The following is a 24,120-nucleotide window of genomic DNA, read 5'->3' as shown; positions in this document are numbered from 1 at the left end:
ATCAACGTTGAGCATCACATTGCTGCCCACCTGCAGTACACATGGTGGTTGACTCATTTAATTGACTTCCAATGCATACTAAGAATCTGATCCAACACTGACTGGAATTAATAGGAACACTTCTGTTGACTTAATGATCTGTGGGTCAGTCTCCATGTGTGTGCAGAGATCTCTGCCTTGAGATCCCCAGTGTTCCCATGAACAATGTTTTAGGGAAAGGCTTTGTTTGACTAACATATAGACCCTTTTCTGTGCAGCGAGCCTGCAGGAACTGTGCATGCAGTGAATGTCTCTGCCTGTACAGTAACACTATTCACTGATGTTGCTCTTTATTCAGAAGCAAATACAGCACTACAGTCATTATTGCTCACAGACCCTTTCACATGTGGCATTATTTGAGTCTTGATGTGGACAACTGATGACAAGCTATGGAGGAAAGCTTTGCAGTTAGATATAAGATAGGAGGCATGGCTTGATAGAGGTATTGACAAGCCAGTAATGAAATGGAGCACTACAATTACATGTGCTAGTGGGGACCTGGGGATGAAAGTGTGCCACAGCCAGCAGAGAGAGAGAGTAGCAGGTAGAAAACAAAAGAGGGTTGGTGGAACCGGGGGAGAAGGAGGAGGAGATGGAAGAACAAGAAGGACAGGATGGAGATAAGCAGTGTGGGTAGCTGTGATGGTGGGATTGGGAGAAACTACTTTGTTTGGTGTTTGTATCAGGAGTTGCAAGGTAAGGTCTGCATCCCTGGCTCCAATTTGCTGATGCTGACACAAAATATAATTAAATATAGATAAGTCCCTAGAGTACTGAATCGGTGGAAGGAAATAAACAGGTTGGGCTATAAATTAACTGGAACTCAAAGATATATACATAAAAGTTACCTATTATGTGATCTGAAAAGTAGAAAAACTGACATGGGAAGTTTAAGAATGGTGTTTCTGTAAAATTAAAGTTTCCGTTAGCGACTGATGAGTATTCTCATGGAATCTAAACTCCAGAACTATTTGAACTATTCATGGTCAGTGCAATGACTTTGTGTCAGTTTACAGGCAGCTGAAACAATACTTAAGAGCTGAAGAAATACTCTGGTGGGTCTGTTCCTACCTTACAGTGGAAGATAAAATCCATCCTTGAATGTGAACACCAAAGATCTAAACATTACACCTGCACGAAAAATGAACAAGGGAAAAGAGCACAAAATATGCTGAATATCAAAGTTACTGACACAAGCTAAAAGATGGACTTTATGATTGCTAACTATTTGAAAGCACTTCCAGGATTAGAATCCATCCAAAATGATCATAGGATGTAGAAATGTTTCTAACACAGCGCTGCATAATTCAAGGATTCTTCACAAAATACAGCCCAGCTTGCTGCAAATACCCAGGTACTAAGTTCTTCTTTTCTTTATTTACTCCACCGAATATCGTTGAGAGATAAAATGTCCATACGAGCGTGGCAATAAATGCATTTTATGCAGCAGTACGAGAAACAGGCAACGTTCTTGCAGTCCCCACCTGGGAGAGAGGTTGCCACAATCCTCAGGCAGTGCTCTGTTGATCAAACAAGAGTCAGACTCAGCACACAAAAATCAAACCTGGCAGCACAAAGCTGTGTCTGCGTGTACAGGCTCGTACAGGGGTGCCTCTGCCTGGGTCGTGTCAGCCACTCCATTTCCTACACGGCGCGTAGGAGGAGCAGCACTGCTGCTATAAAAGGTCATATTAATTAAAAAGTAGGGAGAAAAAGTAATGTTTTGCACTTTTTAATTTTCGTGTTCTCCTTTCCAGCCAGATTTTCAGGAGGGATGAGTTAGATCTATACGGTAAGTTTGAACGCACTTAAGCACTCGCAGCACAAATTCAGAACCGTATCTGACTTTTTCCCTTTGTAACAAGCCACATCAAAACCCTCTGAGCCAAATATCCCTAACTGAGGGAAGCTTGAACTCCAAGCCAAAATTGCATGGTTGGAGCCTGTCCCTAAACATCACTGCAAAAATAGCACATCAGTACAGCGTTTGGAAACAGGAGTGCGGCCCGTCGGATGCCAGGAAAGCAGCACTCCCGTGTTCCAGCGCAGGCAGAGGCTTTTTGTCGTGCTCAGCACCATCTTGCCGCGCCGCACTGATCTGAGCTGCGCGTTCTTCAAAGGTTATTTTCGTCTCAGGTTCTTTCACGGGCTTTGATGCAGCAACGCGGTGCGGGTTACATCAGGCCTGCGGGGAATCCACAGAACCCGTTCTGTTTTTTCCAGGTACCCCCGCCCCGCCGACGGGCACCGCAGGTGAGCGAGGCTGAGATGTTTGGGCCACAGATGGGTTTCTGGTTAATTTAAAGGCGCCGGAGAAGGAGAAGCTGTGGGACCGAGCGGGGAGGAGAGCTCTGCGCAAACGGCGCGTTGTGTTTCGGGCTGTGCTGGAGGGGTTCCTCTGATCCGTGGATCCCCACGGCTCGGGGAAGGAGCCGGTCCTCAGCGGGGGGAGAAAGGAGGGAAGCGCGGACCGCCGGGCCGAGCCGCCCTCCTCCGCGGCGATCCTGAGGCGACCCGAACCTCCAAGCTCGGCCCCGGCGCCGTGCCCGCCCGAGGGGCGGCGGGCGGCGCTGTGCGGGGAACCATCCTCCTCCCGCGATCACGAGCCGGCGCCCGCCTCCCCCCCGCCCCCGTGACGGCCAAGATGGCGGCGCCAGGAGGCGGCGCGGAGGGGAGGGGGGATCCCGCCTGAGCCGCCCACACGGCGGGAGGCGGTGGAGGCGAGCCGGGCTCCGCTAGGATGAGATAAGGGCGCGGGGACCGAGTGCGTTTCCCCTTCCCCGCGCCCCTTCGCCGCCCGCTGCTCGGCGCCGGGGGCAGGAAGCGCCGGCGGGCCGTTCCCCTGCCCCGGGGAGCGCGGCCCCGTGTGAGGTGAGGGCCGGGGGGAGCGCCGGGCTGTGCGCGCGGGGCTGTGCGGGGGGAGGGGGGCGATTCTCCGAGCAGATATTTGGGGCGGGGGCCGGGGGCGGCGGGGAAGGAAGGAGTTCCGCAGGGCTCGGCGGGGCGAGGGGCCCCGCGTGGGCCGCGCCGAGCAGCGCGAGCTCGGGGCCGCCCCTCGCGCGGGGCTGCGGCGGGAGGCGGGGGGGCCGAGGGGCGGGCGGCTCTTCGCGCGCCCCCTCCTTCCGCGCCTCGGTAACTTTCCGTTGGGCTGCGGCGAGAGGGGGGAAACTTTCTCCTCTCCCTCCCGACCCCCGAGGCGATCCGGGGCCCAGCGGAGCCCCCGGCCCGGCCTGCGGGCCTCGGGCCGCGCCGCTCGGCCGTGGTGAGGCGGGATGCCCTGGCGCTGCCATGTTACGGCCGGGCGCTGCTCGTCCTTCAGCGCGGCTGCAGGCGCGGCTCGCCGCCTGGCTCGGGCAGGTGCCGCTCGGCCGTATTTCTGTTGTAAGTTTGCCCTCGGCTCGCAGAACGCGGCTGACTTCCAGCTGGATTAACGTGGCACGCTGGACATCAGCCCTGACATTTCGGTTCTGTCCCGTCATGATGTCTGCGCGCAGCGGGGATCGTTGGCCGAGGAGCGGTGGTGTTTAATGACTCCTCGGCAGCGGTTGTTATTCTGGAGTCGTTTCAAACAGGGTTTTAACGTGGGCTGCCCTGAGAACGGGGATTTCTCGTTCATTAGCAATGAGGTCCCGGCGCCCCGTTCTGAGGTTGGGGTTTTTTGAATTTACTGAGCATCCCGGACGGCTTTTCACTCCATTTCACAATTTTTCTCCGAAGCTGTTGCTCAACTGGAGGTTTCTGTAAAGAACGTAACGCGTGGGTACGTAATCTTTTCACTTTCGGAGTGATTAAACTCAAGTATTTGATATTGATCCGCGATGATTTAGGAGAAGGAGTCGAGTTAGTGTAGCTGAGCAGTGAATGGTTTATTTCTGGTTTGTGTGTCAGGCAGACCAGCTCACTTTGTGAGAGTCTCCCGTTTCTCTTCTCTTTTTAAAAATTCATATATTTAGTGAAACTCGATCCTGTATTACGGAGCTGGAAGTCTGTGGGCACGTGTGAAGGGGTGGCAGAATGGGACTGCTTTGCTGGGGAATGGGGAAGTGCTTGTGGGGTCGTTGTGAGCTGGCACTGAAATGGTTTAATTATCAGGAACGTGGCATTTGTTTTTGTGGTTAACTTTTGGGGAAGGAGAAGACTGCGTGGAGCCGTATAGATGAAATCGGGAAAAAAAAAAACCAAACCAGCTTCTCTACAGCCTTAAGAGCTTGCATAGTGTGCATATTTTATACTAGAAGCATTAAGGTCCAGCTGGATGAGGAACTTTGCTGAAGTTTATAAACAGTCCCTGCTGCTTTTGAACATGCTTTACCCAATGGGCTCTTCTAAATTGTGCTCTTACCAAAAACTAGCACGAAAAAGATAAGATCTCATTCTCTGAATGCTGTGCCAAAAGGCACTATGACCATTTTTTTTTTTTTTAATACAGGCTTACTTAGAAATATTTTTCCCATATGAAGAGCATTCATACGCTCAAGTTTTGGTACTTGTAGCAGCGTGGTTGCAGGCCCACATTTCTTGTGAACAGCTTGCTCTCTATGCTCTATCGTGCCCATATGGAGCTTAATGGAATCTCTATATGTGTTAATGGCAATACCAACTATTTTGTATTTACATAGCCAGAGTTAATTATTAGTTAGCAAAAGCATAAATATTGACAGAGCCTGGCTTATTCTGTAGGACTCATGTGAGTGCAGCTGATCTCTGCAAGCATTGGGAGCAATGTAAATACATGGATCACATTTAAAAGAGAAAGTAGCAAGAAAGAAAGTAGAGCTAAGTTGGTGCCTGGTTTAACTGAGGAGAATGGAGTTGAATGAGAAAAGCGTTTAATATCACCTCCTGTATGGCCTTGAGGAAGGAGTTGGGAAAGCTGCTGCTCAGAACTGAGCCTGATGTTTAATCTACAGGATATTGCATTGAAGGATTTATTCATCTCTAGGTAAATTCCTGCTGGAGTGTGTGATAGCTGGAAAAAGAGTCTCGTGACTCTTTGCTAGAGGAACACAGTCTAGATTGAGTTGAATAGTGATAATGGGGTTTGTTAATCTTGAGGTTTTAAAATTGGAGAAAGAAATCTGCTGTGTCACTTAAATATTCAGCATCCCTTTTCAATTTCCATTGTACTTCTTAGCAACTGAATTGGAGTTAGCTTTGCAAGTCATAATAGATGGAAATGCTTCTTAGAAGAGTGAGTGGAGGAACATTTGCAGCTGTGGTCAAAGGGATGTCAGCAAGTTGTGGGAAGAGTACAGGAGTCACTTAGTCAGAACCTTCCTGAATCTTAAGTATCTGTTGAAATGAAAACTTGCAGGAAGTCTTTTGATTCTTTGTCCTTTCCTCAGAATTGACTTTAATTTTTAAATCTGTTGTTGGTGTGACCAAAGAGTTAGAAGCTGTAGAAGCTGAAATGTTGCACAACTTGTATTGGATTTAAAAGGAAAAGCTTGATGTAACCTTGTTCAAACATAATGTTTTAGGCACTGGTGGTTTCCAAGTATCTTGCTGTCTGACAGAGTCCCAGTAGCTCAGGTCTCAGTGCATCTAGCTGTGAGTTGGGAGTACTTGTTCTGAAGTTTCCTGGAAAGAACACTAGCTCTTCATAAATAGGGAGGAAAAACAGAAATAAAAACATTTTTGGTGTCTGTTGTGTCGTTCTTTTTTTTTTTTTTTTAAGTACCTTAAATTGCATCATATTCTATGTTTAAGATTTTGCACCTTTGAAGAAAGGGAGGTTGTGCTTGCTGAAAAAGTAAGGGGGCTGGTAGTATGGTTTAGAGGGCTGAGTTGCATTTGTTCCTCATGCTTCTGCTGTGGTCTCACAGGATGGTCGTGGGAAAGAGCACAGAAAAGCCCCTTCATCTATTCCCTTATATATCAATTCTACATACAAACAGCATTTACTGCTGTGAGCACAAATTTTATGGCATACTGAGTACAGCAAATCCTCTGCAAGCTTAAGCAAGTTGTGCCTTGCTTTATTTGGAGGTAGCTAACAGGTATGAGGTGCATGTGTATAAACAGGGAAAGCATCACCACTGTTGAACTACTTCAGTATTCAGTATACTAATCAGTATTTTCTTGAAGGGAATGGGTCTCTCTGCAATATTGTGTGATTACCTTTAGGTGTTTTCTGTTATGTTTCAGTTCAGGCTTACTCTATGCCGGATCTGGAAATCTGGACTGTGACTGATTTGGAAATGCTCTGCTAATGTATGTATGTGTATAAAGTGCCACCACAGGCTGTACAACCACAATTAAAATGCACAGAGAGGGCTGTTCTATAGCAGTTGTTTCAGCCTGTGATGCAGAATTGGTGGTTCCCTATAGAGCTCAAATACAGAAGCAGGAGGAGATTGTGGAGGTGAAGTGGAAACTGAAGTGTTGGTCCTGCTCTTTTAAATGGCACATTTTTCTCTTTTCAAAGTATTATTTCAAGTCTTAGATACAGGGTTACTGCAGAGGCTGCAGTGGAGTGATGTTGTAGTAGACAGGAGCATGGGGAGAGGGGTGAGAAAAGAAATATGATATAAGCATAGGATGTGAGGAGTGAGGCAGAAGGTTAGAAGTAAGTTAGCCAATTATTTTCTCCCTGTTTAATCTGTACTTGAAATTTTGCCTTTTTCTTTGGGTGAGGGGGAAAAATGTCCTTTATGGATCAATGTATTTTATTTAACCATCTGAAATTAAAGTAGACAAGCAGCAAGAGTCTTGTATAAATCTTATGTCCATATACACAAATGAGAAAGTCCCCAGAGAACTGTGTGTGTGTGTGCAGGCCTTACACAAATAAACAGAAGCAAGCTGTGGACAGGACTCTGAGTTTGGTTTTTATCTTGAGCTTCAGAAGAAACTTGTGAACTTGAAGATTTATTCTCAGTTGTACAACCCAGATGAAGATTTTGGTCAGCTCCAGAGGCTCCTGTGTGTCAGCACGTTTACTTGTGTAGTATTTCAACTATACAATTACAGTGGAAGAGCTAATGCTTTTCAGGACCTGCGTGTGCAGAAGTAACCAGACTCTGCACAGTGCTGTCAGTTTAATCCCAGTACAGCAGCACTCATCTCACAACGTGTACAGCTTTAGAGCTACCTTGTATGCTGAACTCCTATTCAGGACAGTGAAGAACTCAGAACTCATTATGTAGAGCACCAAGGGGCAAACCCTTCTGTGAGTAATTTTCTCACACTATTTAGCACATGGGTGACTCTCTCTGACCCAATACACTTAAGCTTTTTTTAAAAAAGGTTTATGTAATAGTTCTGTTCCAAAAGATGGGCAAGGGGTTTTAAGATAAATCTGTTCTGTGTTCAGAGATGCTTTGAGCTAGGTTTGGAATCCTAACATAGCAGTTACTTACCATATAACGGCACTTCCACTGCAATACTGTGATTACTGGGGGAAAATGCTGCCCTGGTTTTGTCTGCTAGCTAACCTGGCTAGGAACCTGTCACAGCAACACGTGCTGCTCAATGGATGTGCTGTAGCTGGGCTGGTAGCAGTACATTCACATTTATTTGTGGGGTAGAAGATGACGGTTTTGCTAACCGGATCTGGAGATTTGCTGGATGCGCAGGGTATTAGTTGGTGTTATCTCACCATTAAACCTTTCCAGCCCGGTGCTGATCATCTGCAAGTGGCAGTTGCAGTCTCTGTGTCATCCACTGCATGTCCCTTATTGGCAGCATGACTGGGTCCAGTATCCCTTCCTACAGGACATATTTGCTGGTGACAAACACACATGGGGGGGAAAAAGTGCTTTGTGCCTTCTCCCTTTACCCCATGCATTGAAAATTTTAATTTGGGTGGAGAGAGATTTCATAGCTAAGCTGAAATTGGCATATACACCCAAATGAGGCTGGGTGAAAGCAGAACTCTGACAATACTGGTTGATGTACTTTGACATTTTGACGTGTTGGAAGATCCACTGCTTTTCTGTGTCTTTATGGACTGTGCCAAGGAAAGGAGAACACTGCTTGGGGACCTTCCCTCCTTAAAAGTTGTTGTATAATAAATAGTTGTACAAAAAGCAGACTGGTTGCCCTCCTGAACTGTTTTGGATGAAGTGTTATTTGTGTGTTATAGTGCTTACTTATATTCTTCTCCTTCATTTACTGTATGTTGTTGTCTGCATCTCTCCTTTCAAACACAATTGTACTGCAGAAATTGTTTCCATTCTTTGTGCTTTTTGGCCATAAATACTGTAATTTAGAAAGAGAAATGGAAGTTCTAAAATCAGCCCTGTTAAGACCTATCTCTGTCATGAATCTCGTGGAATGCCTGAACGTCACATTACTGGTAGTTTTTGTAGCCACGGTTGGATACCGTGGCATTTTGCTGTGGTGTTACTGTAATGAACACCTAAGCAGGCTGTGGTTTGTTGGGTCCTCTTAGCTAAATCCCTCTGATTTAGCTGAGAATAAGAACAGCAGTCAAGAACAAACAAGTGGAAGACTTGGTGAGTGGCAGTGGAGAGTATAGAAGATACAGAAAATAGCTAGGCATGAGGTCTGTTCCTTCTTGCCTTCTCTCTGCCAGTTGCTGTGCTTCCTCCTTAAGCTTTGGTACTCTCCATGGCTGGTTCTTGCAGCAATCCCACTGAATCTAGATTAGCCTCTCAATTTAACACTGATTTCTCTTTTTCCCTAAGCACCACTGAACACATCTGTCTCAGTTTCTGGCCTGCATTGCAATGTTCTGCTCCTAAAAGCATGTCTCGTGCTCTGTCCCTGCACTCTCAGCCAGTGCTTTTCTGTCTCCAGGCACCTCTTAGAGAGGTGTTGTTGCCAAATTTTCAGCAGCTCTCTTGATTATCTCCAGTGTTGTTTGGATCAGAGTATGCTGATTTGGTATGGATGATTGGGAAAGGACCTGCAAGAAGATTGATAGTGATTCTGGTCAGGTGATGTGAAGGCAGAACAACTTTATGGATTGTTTGTTTATTTATTTCCCCATATGCCAATATTCCTCTTAACTCCAGTACTTCTATGGCATCTGGGGGCTCGTGTTAATTACCGTGGTGTTTAATGCTTTTGAGTGTAGATGTATGCCAGAATGTCTTACAAATAGGACAAGTGATTGCATCAACCATATTTGTTAGCTATTTTATCTGTTGCTTTTATTCATGGTAGGAAGAAATTGGGGGGGAGGGGGGAAGGGGGAGAGATTTGTTTCCAAATCTCCTCTTTGGATTTTCTGGATAGCTGACTAGGAAAGTGTCTACAGGGAGATTACTTGTGTTGATGCTGCTCTTTGCTTAGGCTTTTTGCAGCTGTGCTGGAGATCTGCAGGTGATCCCTAATGTTGCTCTATGTTGTGATACTCCCAGAACTTTGTTACATAAATCATAGGGAGCAGGGGAGTGCAGGTGCTGTGCGAGTTAGCAAGACTTGTTGAAGGGGCTGGATTTGTGCTCCAGGCTGCCACCTCCACTCCTTGCCCTAGGATTAATGACCTAAAAGTGTCGATTGAGTCTGTGTGGTTTGAAATATGTTGTGTTGAGCTTTGTGTCCCCACAAATACAATTTTGATGATTCAACATAGTGAGTTTTTTCTGCTTTTTTTTTTTTTTAACTTCAGGAATGGAGACAACCCCCCTTCTTCCATTCCATGGTTTGCATCAGCCCTCCTGAAATGCATTTCTTCCCGGCCTTGTTTATGTTGCACTTTGTTTTCTGAAGTCTTCTCAAAGTAATCTTCTAATAGTGTGCTTCATGTCTTAGCAAAGAGAAAACTTCCTTTAGACAGTGTTTATTTTTGACTTGCTGATGCTGATGAGTAGTTCTGGGAGGCTGAAGTCTGAGAGCATCTCAAGGGAGGTTCTCACTCTCTGTCCCATGGTAGACAGGAGTCACTCTGAAACACTCCTCTGTAGTGCAGGCTTGTATGTGCCTCAGTGTAAAACACAAGCTCAAGTTATCCATGGTCGTAATTTAGAAGTGGTTTTACTAGTGTTTAAAGTGTACAACACGCAAAGAAAAATGGATGGTGGTTGTAGCAGTCAATGACAAGGAGACTAACTGTAGCTGTGAGTGGGGGGAATGTACTGTAAGGTGGTTGGGTGGAGGAGTTGCACCTGTTGCTGATTGTGGAGTGAAAAGAACCTGCAAAGTATCAGCAAATAGGAATGATGCTTTAAAGTAGACTTGGAAAGAGCTGAAGGAGCATTTCCTAGGTGGCTGTTTTCTGAGTAGGCATGGGTGGTATTTATCAGAAGGGAGCAGAAGAGCTGTAATCAGATGAAGCAGTTAGCTCAACCAGTCTTATTTTATGCAGCTTATTTTGTCCATTTGCTCAAAACATTAAATGTTGTTTATATTCTTAAATTATCATTGCAGAGTAGGACTTAATATTTGTTTAAAACCTGGCTTCATATGTATTTTTTAGTATCTGGGAACATGTAACCTTCTCTTAGCAGTTGAGTTCTGCAGCAGTTCCCACCATTCATTCAGTGTGGCTGGTGTGCAGTAAGTTTAACTTGAAACAAATGTGCACACTGTTTAATTTTTATTTTTACTGTTTCTATAGGGAATGAAACTGTAACAAGAAGTCTGTGTTAAAGCCTGGCTAACAGCAAGATAGTAAGGTGTAGAAGAAATGCCTCGATGGAAAGGTAGGGAGGACACTGAAAGATATTTATAACAGGCTTCTGTTCTGGTTTGGCAGAGTTCCTGTGATATTTGAGGTGCTTCTGCTCTGTTTGCTCATAGGATTGTGTGCTTGCTACAAAGGAAATACCGGTGATAGAGGGCTTGTCTCACTTCTACCAGGTGATTCCAGAATCACAAGGAAGGGCTGAAGGGTTTTTCCCTGGGTAATTGCATGTTATTAGCAGATTTTCTACTGTTGAACTCTAATGTGATTTTGCAGTGCTGTGGCTGAGAAATGGTTCCGAGTAGCCATAGTGGGACTGAGTGATCCAGCTACATTCATTTTGCTCTTGTGTGATTGATGTCCACTTTTCTGTAGGTTGGTAGTGTGCTTCAGGTTAACGCTGCAGTGCAGCCATAAGTCTGTAACACGAAGAGCCATTAGGGTTTTGCTGGCAATTGCCTGTCTGTGCAATCTTTGTGTGCTTTCGAAGTAAGGAAGGTCTTGGAATGTGAGTGTTTGATGAATGCTTTAAAAGATTTTGTCATTGTGTAAAAAAGCTTTGAGCTGATTAAAGACGAGAGAAAATTTAAAAAAAAAAAAAAAGCTGTTGCAGTGCCTTGCATTGGTTTCCAACCTGTAGTAGGAGATGCTCTTTTCTTGTTTACAAACAGCATATTTCTTTGGAGTCAGACTAAGAAAGCAAAACATCACTTGTTTATTAGACGCCTAATAAACCTTATACAGTTCGTTAATTCCAGTTCCTCAGTGTTCTTGGAGGAAAACACAGGAAGGAACAGGGAGGCAGGGACATTAGAAGATTACGAGGCAGTTGTGTTTATGTCTGGCCAAGGTAGGCAGGTGGAGCTTCTAGTAGAGTTGTGCAGTCCTTGCTGCTGTCTTTTACAGAGCTGTGTTCCTCTTGCACATGCAGCACACGCACAGGAAGCTCCTTCTGTTCCCTAGGAAGGCTGGCTCCTGGAAAAAAGGAACAGCCAGAGAACTTCTCGGTGCCTGCAGCCCATTTACAATCCATCTTTGTAGAAGTCTACAGCTAGGAGCAGGCTGTATGAATTGTTGGTATTTTTTTTCCTCCTTATAAATAGTGTGCTGTATGTATAATAAACTTCGTGTGTCGTGAAGTATTAGGCCTGTTGCTGAACAGATGGAATAGACAACAGATCTGCATTAGACACTGATTTATTGTTATATCTGAAAATGTAACCTGGTATAAAATCATGCCTCTGAACTTGTGCTTGTTTTTTGAATGAGTCTTGCAAATAGTTTATAGCAAACAGAAAAACCTTCCTGAAAATGAAGTGATTTATTATGTGTGCTTTTCCTTCGGAGTTCAGTGATGAGATGGAAGTCTTGGTGATGTTTTATTTGCATGAAAAGGTCAGCCTCTAAACTTCCTGATCATCCCTTGTGCTAATGGGCTGCTCTGCACTTTGCAGCAGACTTGTTCTCTTTAACACCAACACAAAGTGAACTTCTCAGGTGGATCTCTTCCATGCAGTTGCTAAAATGCCAGAAGCTAGGAATTAAAATAACTATAGTTAAGCAACAGAAATTATTAATAAGTATTTCCTGAGTGTTTATAGGGAAATAGGGTATTATGAATTAAATTGAATACACATTGAAACCCCTTTGCCTTTCAGCAAGGTAATCAGGCTAGTTCGGCGGATCTGTGGCAAGATTATCTGGCTGCTTCTCCATTTCCCATCTCTTTAGAAACAGCAGAAAGTCCTTTTTTCTTCCTGCACTTAAATAGTCACAATCTGCAAGGTTTGTCCATTTTCTGATGTATTCTTACAGTTCAGTTTGCTATTTGCAAAGATACTTTTCTTACCGATGCTCGTGATGTTTAACTTAGTGGTATAAATCATATGCCTGCATTACATATGATCATCACAGAATGGTTCAGAGACCATTGCTGGGGATGTAAACGTGGTAGGGACTTTTCTAAGAGGCTGTTCGTGACCCCTTGTTTGTGTACTTTAAGGCAGGCTTTTCTGCTGCCTTCCTGCTCCCCTTTGTCACTGGCTGTCCCTGCTGACTGCAGTGCAGAGAAGCTCTACAGGCTGCTTCTCATTGTGTCACCATTACTTTTGTGTCAGTTCACCTAGGAACTGCTGCTCCCAGAAACACGCTTGTGCAGTGTGACTGTGCCTGCAGGTGGCTTTTCCTTTTCTTTCATGTTCTTTTTCCTGGAGGTTGACTTGCAGTACTGCAGCTGTATAGTTACAACCTGTTTTGGAATACTTTTATAGTGAGAGTTTTTATTCAGATTTATCAATTCATGTGAGATTGCTTGTCACATAATTGGTCCCTGAATTAGCTCATATACCCTCTTTTTGTGACCTGTTAACATAGAGATCGCATAAATCTCTGCACACAGTAAACAGATGTTAAAAATTCAGGGATCACAGCAGTTCCAGTAGAGTCGAAGCTGGCTTTCAATGAAGTACCACCAAATTGTTTGATCTCTTCTGCATTTCATCCCATTTCTTGCTGTGAGGCTTTGTATCAGAAAGCAGAGATCTGAAGGGATGTTGCATCACTAGCCAGGCATTTTTCTACCATTTCTTAGGAGTTGCATTAAATTGTGGAAGACTTGCTGACTTGGGCATTATTTGCTATATAACCTTAGGAAGCAAATGTGTTTGATAGCAGGTGTTTGTGTGTAGGAGATTCTAATTTTAACTGGTTATAAATGAGGAGAGCTTGTCCCAGTTTTTCTTGTGTGCTTTTGGGAATTAATGTTTGAATCCGAGGCATTTGCTATAAACTTAATGTGAAATAATTGATGATGAAGCTTAAAATTTGAGGTAGGTGTTACTCCTGAGTTTTAAAATATAGAATTTCTTTTGTTCACTTGTAATGCTGTCTTGGCTTTTGAATCTAAGAAATTGAGCTATTGATGCCCTGAAGTTTTAAGGCTTACTTGCAATTTTAACGCTCATACTAAATGTGATTAAAAAAAAAAAAAACTAAAATATTTTCTTCTTAACTTAAAGCTGTTGTGATGCATTCTGTGGGTGGGGTAGTTTTGTGAAATAGTGCTGAGAAAAGGAATGAAAGAAAAACTTCCAGCTGAATTCTGTTTTTGCACTGGTTTTGCCCTGTTCTTCCATACACATCCATGGAGAGTACAGTCAGACATGTACATCATGTACATCAATAACGCTGTATTGAATTCTCTTGGTGGAGTTCCTGAGTGTTAGCAAGCTCTCAAAACTGCTGTATTTCAACAACTTCTCTTGCAGTGAAGTTTTTCACCCAAATAAAATACAGACAACAAAAGGACCCTTTAAATAGCTGGTCTGGTTTGCAGAGTTTTGGTCTTGATGAGAGTGAAGTTCCTGAAGCTGCCTCAGCTGGGTTCTATCACTTCTGAGTGATTTAGATAAAGATTTTTAGCCTGCTCCTCAGTGTTCTGCATCAGTGGGAAGCATTTCCTTTGTTTGCAAAATCATGCTAACGAATAGGATGTGGATTTAAGTGATTTGCAGAGCTATTCAGGAGTGTCTGGCAGAGAGGTAACAAATCTCCCAATACATCATATGCTGTGTTTTCTGCAAGGCATCTTTTCATCTTAGAAATATTACTTTGTCCTGTGCTGAAATTAATTTACAACCACTACAGGAAATGCTGCCCAAAAAAATAGAAAGCTATATGAGAAGAATTCATATGTAAAGAACTATTTTTATCAGTATGTTTCAGGAAGGAAGAATGTAATTTCACATTACAATTTGGCTGGAACAGCAGGACTGTATTCCTTGTCATTACGAAAAGCTTCATGTGGTCTGGAATATTATTGTTTCACAGTGGTCTGTATCACATTGAAGTTGACTGAGTTCAAATGCTTTGTGTAAATATTTGGTGTATTGCTGCCTGTGGATGGGTTGCATGTTGAGGATCTGAGCTCCAAAATTTTATGAAATAACCTGATATTGATTTTTAACATGCGAAAATATTCCAAGAAGATCTGCCCTTAGTATTTCATATAAAATCCTGTGTCTGAAATGTTTTCCAGTATCATAATTGCGTCTTTAGAATAACGAAGGCAGTCTTTGCATGTATGTTTAGTATTCAGAAAGCAAACCAATTGTAGATCTGTCCTCCGAAGGTCCATTGCTCCTGTATGCAGGTGACATGCAAAATACTTTGTGGCAAGGCTGTGAGCTTTAAGCAGTGAGCTGTTGGCAAAGCTTTGCACTGCATTTTGCTGTTTGTTGGTTCAAGTACTCTGTGGTACCAGTTAACAAAAGGAGGCTGCTGGGTTCTCCATTCTGAGGTTAATGTTCAGTGCTTGATTCTGGGACTCGGTTCCAAACTGTTGGAAGATGGTGATTGCAGATGGAAACTGTGACATGACTTGATGATGGATGTCTAATTCTTTTGTGTTCTCCTACTGTGTTTTAATCTGTTATTGAAAATTTTCTATTTTAAATTAATAATTCTGATGTCTTAAAATTTAAAAATAATGATTTGTATTTCTTTGCCACCAGCTTCAACATCTTGTAATGGAAGATGGAAGACAAAGGGGCTCGTGTTGCTGACTACTTCGTTGTCGCAGGACTAACAGATATTTCTAAGCCACTGGAGGAAGAAATCCACTTCAATGATGCTTGCCATAAAATTGCAAAACCAAAAGAACCTATTACAGATGTAACTGTGATTATTAAATCCCTAGGAGAGGAAGTTCCTCAGGGATATAAATGCATAGATGTTACTCCCTCAGGACTGTCTGCAGATCTCAATAATGGCAGCCTTGTAGGACCGCAGATCTACCTTTGTTACCGCCGGGGGAGGGATAAGCCCCCACTTACTGATTTGGGGTGAGTGATGGATGGTTCTCTTACAGCAGGCAACTTTGGCAATTATGTGACTAATGGGTAAATTAAGCAGATTTATTGAAATATCACAACTTTTTTGATAGAAGGTGAAACTCCCAACTGAAAGATGCTCATTGACTTGAGGATGCTGTAACCTGCTCCTGTAGGAATGATGCATGCTGAGTGGATTTTAGTGACACTTGTATTCTTTTGAAGTTTCCAAAGCAGTTTATAATTTCTAACACGTACATTTTTGGTGAAACTAAGTGAATAAGCTTTAAGAGTTATATGGCATTCAAAGCACTGGGCAACAAAGCTTTTTGAAGGCCTGAAAATAATGCTTGTGCAATAAGCATTAGAACTTTAAAAAGCAGTTATACTGGCGAAGAACTAATTTAGTTTAATCACAGTTTTTTCTGTTAAAATGCTGTTTGTTATAATGTTGCCTGAGAGCTAAAATGTACTTCACTAAAAACATTTTGATCAGATGAGATGAGCTGCTGCTAGACTTGTGCTATTCAGTTAGAATTATTATATATAGCATTTGAAACACTGGTGGAGAGGGGAAATAATTATATGCATTTTGACTCTTGTTCGTTCTGTTTTAATTAGGGTTTTATATGATGGGAAAGAAAGAGTAAAACAAGGTTGTGAAATAATTCAAGCTACTCCCTATGGCCGGCCTGCTAATATTAGTGGCAATGCCTCGTCACAACGGGTGTTCGTCACTTACCGAAGAGCAGCTGAAAACATCACACAAAACACACTGGCTGTTACAGACATATGTATAATCATACCAAGTAAAGGAGAAACCCCTCCACATACGTTCTGCAAGGTTGACAAGAATCTTAATAATAGTATGGTAAGATATAACATTTGAATTTTGAGCACTTGATATTCAACAGCGTGACTTGTGTGGAGTATTTGTGATGGTTTCCAGAGCACCTGGATTTCATAGGCACTTTCCAAAGATAAGTCATATCTTGGAAGAATTTGAGGATTATATTGCCTTGTTCCTGCTTGAAACAAAGTTGTGTTGAAGTCCTGAGGCAAACAGTCTTTTTATTAGTGCTGACATACAAATACTGACTTGGGATTAATCCTTAAAACCTGTTGCATTGCCATATATGTAACTGGAAAGTGTACAGCCTGATTTACTGTTGTGATGGGAATTCTGTATCTAAGAGCTATATTTTCTTTTGTTTTTATGCTCTCCCATTACCTGCAGCACTGTTTTGTGTCATTCTCTTGTCATTTCACAAGCATTTTCTAAGAAGAAAGTTTCTTATAAACAAAGTTGTATACTGCTGACTGTAAGCTTGTTTAAAACCATTTTAATGGTTCCAAAGATGGTGTTATTAAAACACACAGATATTGCAGCACTCTGTTTGGAGAACTTAATGTTTAAGCGTCTCCTAAGTGAATCTGCAGCCCTATTTTCATATGGTCTCATGCTATTTTCATGAGTCATCATGCTATTGAGGACCCTGAGTGCCTATGTGAGTAGCATTATGCAAAAAGGATCACAGAAACAGTCTGTATTTGCTTTTGAATGAATGCCTTTGGGCATTAACAAATGGATTTTTCAGTTCTACTGGCTCCTGTATTGACTGGGTTATGGGAGTGCTGTGTTATGCCCATTGCTGTATCTTTCTGCCATATCAAAAGCTGTGTGTGCACATATGGATGCCTGTTTTTCCTTAATCTGTGGCCTTCATGCTTACTTTATTCTCATGTCCAGAATTTTAAATTGTCATCACAGCCAAAAAGGAAATCATTGTTTGTATGTTGAAAAAAGCTATGACATTAGATATTAAATCACAGAACAAGGAATGTCTTGAAGATTGGTTTGATTAAAACGCAGGCACAAATATTTATAAACACAACAGTTGTACTTGATAGTTGTGTTAATGACATCTTGGAGAAGAGTTGATAGCTTTCGTGTTTCAGTCTATAAACTGGTTTTATTTTAGAGCTCAAACTGAGCCCTGCCATGGACCATTTATTTCAAGGCTAGCACAGTACTTTCAGTTACATTTTTCTGGCAGTTGTTGGAGAGGATAATGTAACAGGCCACAGATCTCGGTATCTTAATGTTCTACATTTATGTATAGATAATGATTTCTTTTAAAACAAGGAAAAGGAGGCTCTCCCATTATTTTGCTGCATCCTTTTCTTTGGTGTGTTATGATTCCATATTTTACTATCTAACCCAATAACTTCTTTTGTTTTACAGTGGGGCTCAGCTGTGTATCTGTGTTACAAAAAGTCTGTGGCAAAAACCAACACCATATCATACAAAGCTGGTATGTGCCTACTGTTTAGCATTTTTTTAATGCTCAGTTCGGGATGTACAGACTTATTTGTAATGTTATACATTTTTTTGTCTAGGAATTATTCCACGTAGACACTGTCCTGATGTTAGCCAAAAACGAGTCTTTCCCTGAAGAGTTCTTAAAATAGTGTTCTAAAACAAGCTTTAGAATTATGTCTCATTACTCTCTTTGCTAAAATATGCTTTTAATTGGAAGCTCAGTTGTGTTTTTTGTAGTTTTCTACAAACTTTTTTGTCTCCTACCTCTATTTTCATTGCTGATAAATGCTTTTCAAGAATAAGTGTGTATATATCTACATTAGAATATACCACAAAAAAATACTTGATGTATTTTCATGATCACTCTCTTCAGAAAACATTCTGAAGAATAATGCGGATTTCCAATCTGCCCTAAACACCAGTGGCACTGAGCTCTTTTAAGTATTTTTGGATTGTGTGTCTCCATATTTATATGACAGAATTAGATTTGCTATGGCTGTGGTGAAATGCATTGTGTTTTTTAAAGCCTTAACTACTTTTAAGTGTGAGACACAAACATGATTCACACTTGAGCTTTAGTGCACACGTATCCCTTTGAGATGCTGCTCTCTGTACACAGTGGCAGTTTGGGTATTACTAAAAGATGCATGAATTCATAAATATGTCCAATGCTTGTGGGCATATTTTTATGGAATGAGCTGTATGTTTTTTCTCACCACTATTTACATGACTGTCTCTTTATCAATTGTCTTTAAAGGTTTAATATGCAGATATCCTGAAGAGGATTATGAATCATTCCCATTACCAGAATCTGTGCCTCTTTTCTGCCTGCCTATGGGTGCAACAATTGAATGTTGGCCATCTAACAGTAAATACCCTCTCCCAATTTTTTCTACATTTGTACTAACTGGAGCTTCTGCAGAGAAGGTAACTTGTGTTAAAAATTTGGTGGTGTGTCTGTTCAAGTTATCTACAAAAACATCCATTTATCAAAATTGAACCTATTCTTTTGGACTTAAAAGCAAATCTTGCATTTGTTTCCCTGCTGAACTGTTGATTGTAGAAACCTGTCCTTTGGTTTTCCAACTGGTTAGCCTTTGAACCAACAGCTATGAAAATCCTGACTGCACAGACATGCAAATATACTATGCTTCTTTATTGCAAGCATGTAAACAACCTTGAATGTATATACTTGTCCTATAAAGTAAATTGGATGTCAGAGAAATACAGCTTTGAGCTGCTTATGAAGGAGTCCTAGAATAGCTTAAAAGGCAATTAGGAGGAGCAGTTTTCCTATGGATGATCATTATTTCCTCTCACTTAAATCATTTCTTAAATTAATCTTTCTCATATGACATTGAGTTTAAATGAATAATAGACGGTCTGGATTTTCACAGTCATAAGATAACTCCAGAATAAATTGCTTTAAAAGATGGTGCCTTAATGTAACTTCTGAAACAGTAATATAAACGTGACTCCCCTGCGTGTTTGCTTTGAAGACTTAGGGAAATGCATTGACTTCACATCAGCTATGTTGCTTACAGGTATATGGTGCTGCTATTCAGTTCTATGAACCGTATCCTGAAGAGAATCTTACAGAGAAACAGAAGTCTCAATTGGGATTAGCAGCTGCTGTTGAGGGAAAGTCAGACTCGTGCAGAACAGTCCAAACAAACAAGTGCATTTGTCTGCTCTCTCACTGGCCTTTCTTTGATGCTTTCAAGAAGTTTCTTACCTTTCTGTATCGTTACTCCATTTCTGGTCCGCATGTCCTGCCTATTGAGAAGTAAGTAACTTCAAAAACCAGTAAGTCATTTCTGCTGATGACTGCACTTCTGTTGCTTAAAACTTTGTTGCAATATCCTTTTGATCTTGGTCATCAAACATTAATCATAATGATTATAGTAGACAAAGTCCTTTTCTCCGTTGATGAAATGCATCAGATTTTACACCATGAAAAACTCTAGATTTTTTATTTCTGATCTAAATGCCTGCAAATGTGTATCTGAGAACTTCTCATCTTTCATCTCCTAAGCATAGAAGAAGTAAAATCATAACTTTTTCTTAATGGTACATACATAAAGCGAAAGAATTGCATATAGTTCTGCATTTTTCACAAGTCTCTTTGTGGTATAATGAGGCACTAATGCAGATTGAGTTTGAATTAGTGTGCTTTCCTACTATTTGTAATTAATAAACAAACTTCCTTCTCACATGAAGGATTTCACATTTTAAAATGCAGAGGAAATCCTTCCATTCAGGGAAGAACTATCTATAATTAACATATAATATTGTTAAACACTTTCAGACTAAAGAAACTGATTAATACACTAGACATCAAATGCAGTACTTGTTTTTTATTATTTAATACATCAAGTTTTTTATACTTAATCTCAACTTATATGAGACTTTGTTTAAATATTTTTTGTTTGCTTATCTATTTTGTTTTTCCATTTTGTATCTACTATACTTGTTTTAAAATTCTGATAGTGTAAACTTATGTATAAATACAGAGTTTTGAATCAAAGGTATAAAACAAATCTTCTGCATAAATCAGTGTGTTTCCCTGAGTTTATTTGGTAGTTGGTTTTGTGAATCCTAAAAATGATAAGCACTGGAGAAATTGCAGTAAACTATGTAGCATGCAGTTTGGTAGATTGCCCGTTTCTGAGTTTCTCCTGATTGCATATAGTTTCCTTTAATCTGAAAGCTTGTGTTACATAGAACTCCTCTTGTGCTTTTGAAGTTTTTTTTAAAATAAAAAACTTCAGTCAATTTATAAAACAGAACTTGTTCAACTTTTTAAAGCACTTCTTTGTAACACACAGAAAAAAAATAAACACTTTAAATCACAAAATTCACATGTCCATATTTGCAAATACAGACCGAAGAAAAATAAATGAAGTCAATGACTCTCCCTGTTACTCAGCTGTGCTGGCTATTCTCAAACAACTGCAGTTCGTGCCACTGAGTTTAGTGCTACTCCAAACCTGCCTCAGACACAACTGTAAAATGGAATTGTCACACTCAAACCTCAATATTTCTACTTTACAATATATTATAAAAATGGCTCCATGTGATATTTCAGCCACTAAACAAGGTTCCAGTCAGAATCATAATCCAGCATGCCATTTTGGTTGTCACTACTGGACAGATCAGTTCTGAAGGTCACATTAGCCCTGTGGAGTTTGGAGGCCCTTTGCTTTTGGTCTTGTGAACTAACATGGACCATTTTTATAATATTAGTAATTATTTTTGTCTTGAGGTAAAATGGTTTGAGCTTATTTCTACTAAATCAGATTATCTCTTTCCTTTTAGACATATTTCTCACTTCATGCATAAAGTTCCTTTTCCATCCCCTCAGAGGCCAAGAATTCTGGTGCAGGTAAGTGTGAAACTTCTTAATAGCTGTGTCTGAGGGAAGGCAAAATAGCTGCTGAAGGGATTATAGCGAATGGAAAATGTAATTTGTATGTTCAGATGTTTTTTCCTCAGTTCATAGACTTAATTTCTACAGGTTTGTTATGTGCTCTGTTTCCAGCCTAGTTCAGGACTTCAGTGAGATATTACAATATACCATTTAGTGACTTCAGAACTTAATTGTATTTTATTGAGCATGTGCAGAAGTTAATGAAAAGCTACTCAAAGTTGGCATCTGGGTTGGTTTTTTTTTTTGCAATAGCCTTTGAAGTGTTTTCTTGATACAGTTTGAAAACAGTGTGTAAAATAAGTATAATTAATATTAAAACCCAGTGTGAAAAATATATTTGCAGTGAGTCTGAGGTCTTTTAGAGAAATAGAGTCTTGGATTATGTCTTTATGTATGAAAAATCCCCCTTAATGCACTTGGATGTTCTAAAGAACTGACATCTGTTACTGTTATGGAAAAAGGGGTTTGAGAACAATTGCACTGAACCTGTATCTGATGTTCTGTCACTTTTAGTAGTTCATTTCAAAACCTGGTGTTTACATCCTGTTTTGCTGTGTATACACCTTCAATAAAATATGTATGGTAGGGAACACTAAACACATTCACAGAGAACTATGAATGAGCTTAGAGGAAAACATTTGATTATTTTTTTTTGAGTGTGAAGTTTAGGGAACTGTATCAAAACCTGCATGGATGGATATCCAGCAATAAACTTGAGGACTTATGTGAGCAGTGTGAGATTGTCTGACATCACACTGTTTTCAAACCTTCCATATATCAAGTTAAGACAACTTTAGTAGCTGATAGTACAGATGTAGTATACATAGCTTTTAAAAATTAGCTGTAGTTGATGGAATATGTACTTCCTTTAAGCTGCTTTCAGGAACTTCTGAATTGTTGGATGCTGAATAAAACAACGTCATTATATATCAAAGATGTTTTCCCCAAAAATGGTGTGGGAAATGCTTGGATTTTTGAGAAGTACAAGTTCTAAGGATTCTATTTCATTGAAGAAATAGTAGTCTCTCTCTAATTTTTTTATTATTTAAAGCACTTTTTTCTTTGTTACAAGTATACAACTACAGCAAATCCTTCTGAATATGCACTGCTCTGTCTTGTCTGTATGCTTTCTGGAAAGGGGACTTGGTGTGTTTTAGTAACTGCATGTGTACCAGTCTGAATGTTTGACTTTAACTCTGATTACTTTGGAAGGTAAACATTCAGAAATATTCCTGACTGCTGATTTCCAGTTGCCATTATTGTTAGTTGCTTCTGATCTGCTAGAATCCATTCTCCATGCCCCCCTTATCACCCTGACTTTGCTCTTTCTTGTAATGACTGTACTCACAGCCTGGAAACTTGCCATGCATCAAGTAATGCTTTTGTCCCTCTAAAGAATGGGGGCAGAAAGTGTCTCTTCTGCCCGAGGGAAACACACTTATCTGCTAGTGTGGAAGTACAAAAGCCATAGGACATCAGGCTGATGTTCCATACTGGGAGCAGTTTACATAGGTTGCCTCAGGCTGAAGAAATGAGTTCTTTGAATTCTTTCACTGAGCAAGGTTATGGTGATGACAAATCTAGCACAGAAAGTGGTGTGGTCATCCTGATCTGTTGTTGAAGCTAAATGTAGCCTTGGCCTGTAAAAGTTCTGTTATATGAAGTATGAAAGTATGCAATATCACAGACTTCTTTTAGTCTTGCATGTTTTATATGGTTATCCAGGCAGTGTAAGATAACTGTTAGCTTCAGAGCTTGTACTACAAATTCCTGTGATGTTTCTAATTTCTGTTCTCCAGTCACCTGCAGTGGAGTTTAAGCTGAAACATATTGGAAATGAAATGCTACTAAAAGATGTCTGATCTTACGGTTTAATTGTACAAGTTGCTGTGCTTTTACGCAGAAGTGGACAGTGCGTGGCCACTTACTTTGCAGAGAGGATTAAGCTAGCTGGTATCTTGTTAAGTTGGATTTAGTATGGCTGAAAACATGTCAGTTGAATTGTGATAAGTTGATTGCATGTCTGTGTTCTTGTTCTCTTTCGAGTCCTTCTGTTCTTGCTGAGTATATAAATGGTTTCTCTTGATGTATCGCTAAGAAAGAAACAATAATTAGTAACATCTTCATCTTAAATCTTCAACCAATATGAATTTCTAACTCTATTAAAGCTGAGCAGTTTCTTCCAGCTATCAGCTTAATTCTCATATCTTCTGAAGGAAACTTTACTTTATGATACAGTCTGCCATCTGTCCTCTTAATGTATTTTGTCTCCTTCCCCTTAAATCCACAAAGAATCTTCTCTGAAAGCACTGTAAGATCTATGGGTCCTTGCTTGAAGATTTACAAGGCTTCTTTTTCAGTATTTAATATGTTCACTTTTTTTACAGTATTAGCTAGTTTGAATTCCTTTTTTAATGAATGTGCAATGTGCTCAGTTCTGACTGAGAGAAGAAGGGTGGACTTTGCCTGCTTAAAAGGTGCTGTTGCGCAGCCGCACTCTGCATTTTGTAGTACTGTATACAAGTGGGTTTTGTAAAGTTTGGTGTAGTTCACATTTTCAGTGTTCTCTGCTGTTGTGTGGCTTCTAATGTTCAGAATAAAAAGAATGTATTTTATAATCTTTTTCCAGCTGTCTCCGTATGACAACCTAATTCTTAGCCAACCTGTATCATCACCCCTTCCACTGAGGCAAGTAGCAGCATCTTCTGTTTAATTGAGACATGTTTTGGCTCAAGTGTTGAAAAGTTTCCATTCTTTCAGTTGCAGTTGTGCAAATTAAGTGTTCTTGACTGGTGCCTTTTGTAATTAGTATACCTGAAGATTTTTTAGGGATTAGATCTGTGCCCTGACAAGGAGATATACTTAATCAACAAGATCTGTGCTTTTTTGTTTTGTTCTATTTTGA

General features: G+C 40.9%; 1 protein-coding gene across 10 annotated transcripts in view; it reads left to right on the top strand.

Annotated features, from left to right (window-relative positions):
* The first annotated feature begins 2,002 nt into the window (after positions 1 to 2,002).
* Positions 2,003 to 24,120, top strand: part of DENND4A (DENN domain containing 4A) — a 47,781-nt gene continuing 25,663 nt past the window's right edge. For 5 of the 10 annotated variants that reach the window (XR_004166082.2, XR_016470489.1, XR_016470487.1 and 2 more), the window contains exons 1-8: positions 2,620 to 2,910; positions 15,145 to 15,474; positions 16,084 to 16,333; positions 17,708 to 17,777; positions 18,543 to 18,712; positions 19,330 to 19,571; positions 21,104 to 21,170; positions 23,845 to 23,903. Coding sequence is in view for 6 of the 10 variants with exons in the window: in XM_031587842.2 (XP_031443702.2) it covers positions 15,167 to 15,474; positions 16,084 to 16,333; positions 17,708 to 17,777; positions 18,543 to 18,712; positions 19,330 to 19,571; positions 21,104 to 21,170; positions 23,845 to 23,903 (1,166 nt within the window). In the remaining 4 variants the exon portion in view is untranslated. Of the gene's footprint in view, positions 2,160 to 2,262; positions 2,293 to 2,619; positions 2,911 to 3,180; positions 3,800 to 10,567; positions 10,653 to 15,144; positions 15,475 to 16,083; positions 16,334 to 17,707; positions 17,778 to 18,542; positions 18,713 to 19,329; positions 19,572 to 21,103; positions 21,171 to 23,844; positions 23,904 to 24,120 lie in introns of those variants that run through there. The other 5 variants (XM_090149140.1, XM_090149138.1, XM_090149139.1 and 2 more) reach the window with 5 other exon arrangements.

The sequence above is a fragment of the Phasianus colchicus genome, chromosome 12 (genome assembly GCF_987193195.1).
Source record: "Phasianus colchicus chromosome 12, bPhaCol1.hap1.1, whole genome shotgun sequence".
NCBI classification, from domain to species: Eukaryota; Metazoa; Chordata; class Aves; order Galliformes; family Phasianidae; genus Phasianus; species Phasianus colchicus.
Note: the sequence above shows the minus strand (reverse complement) of the source record. Positions and strands in the feature narration are given on the sequence as shown.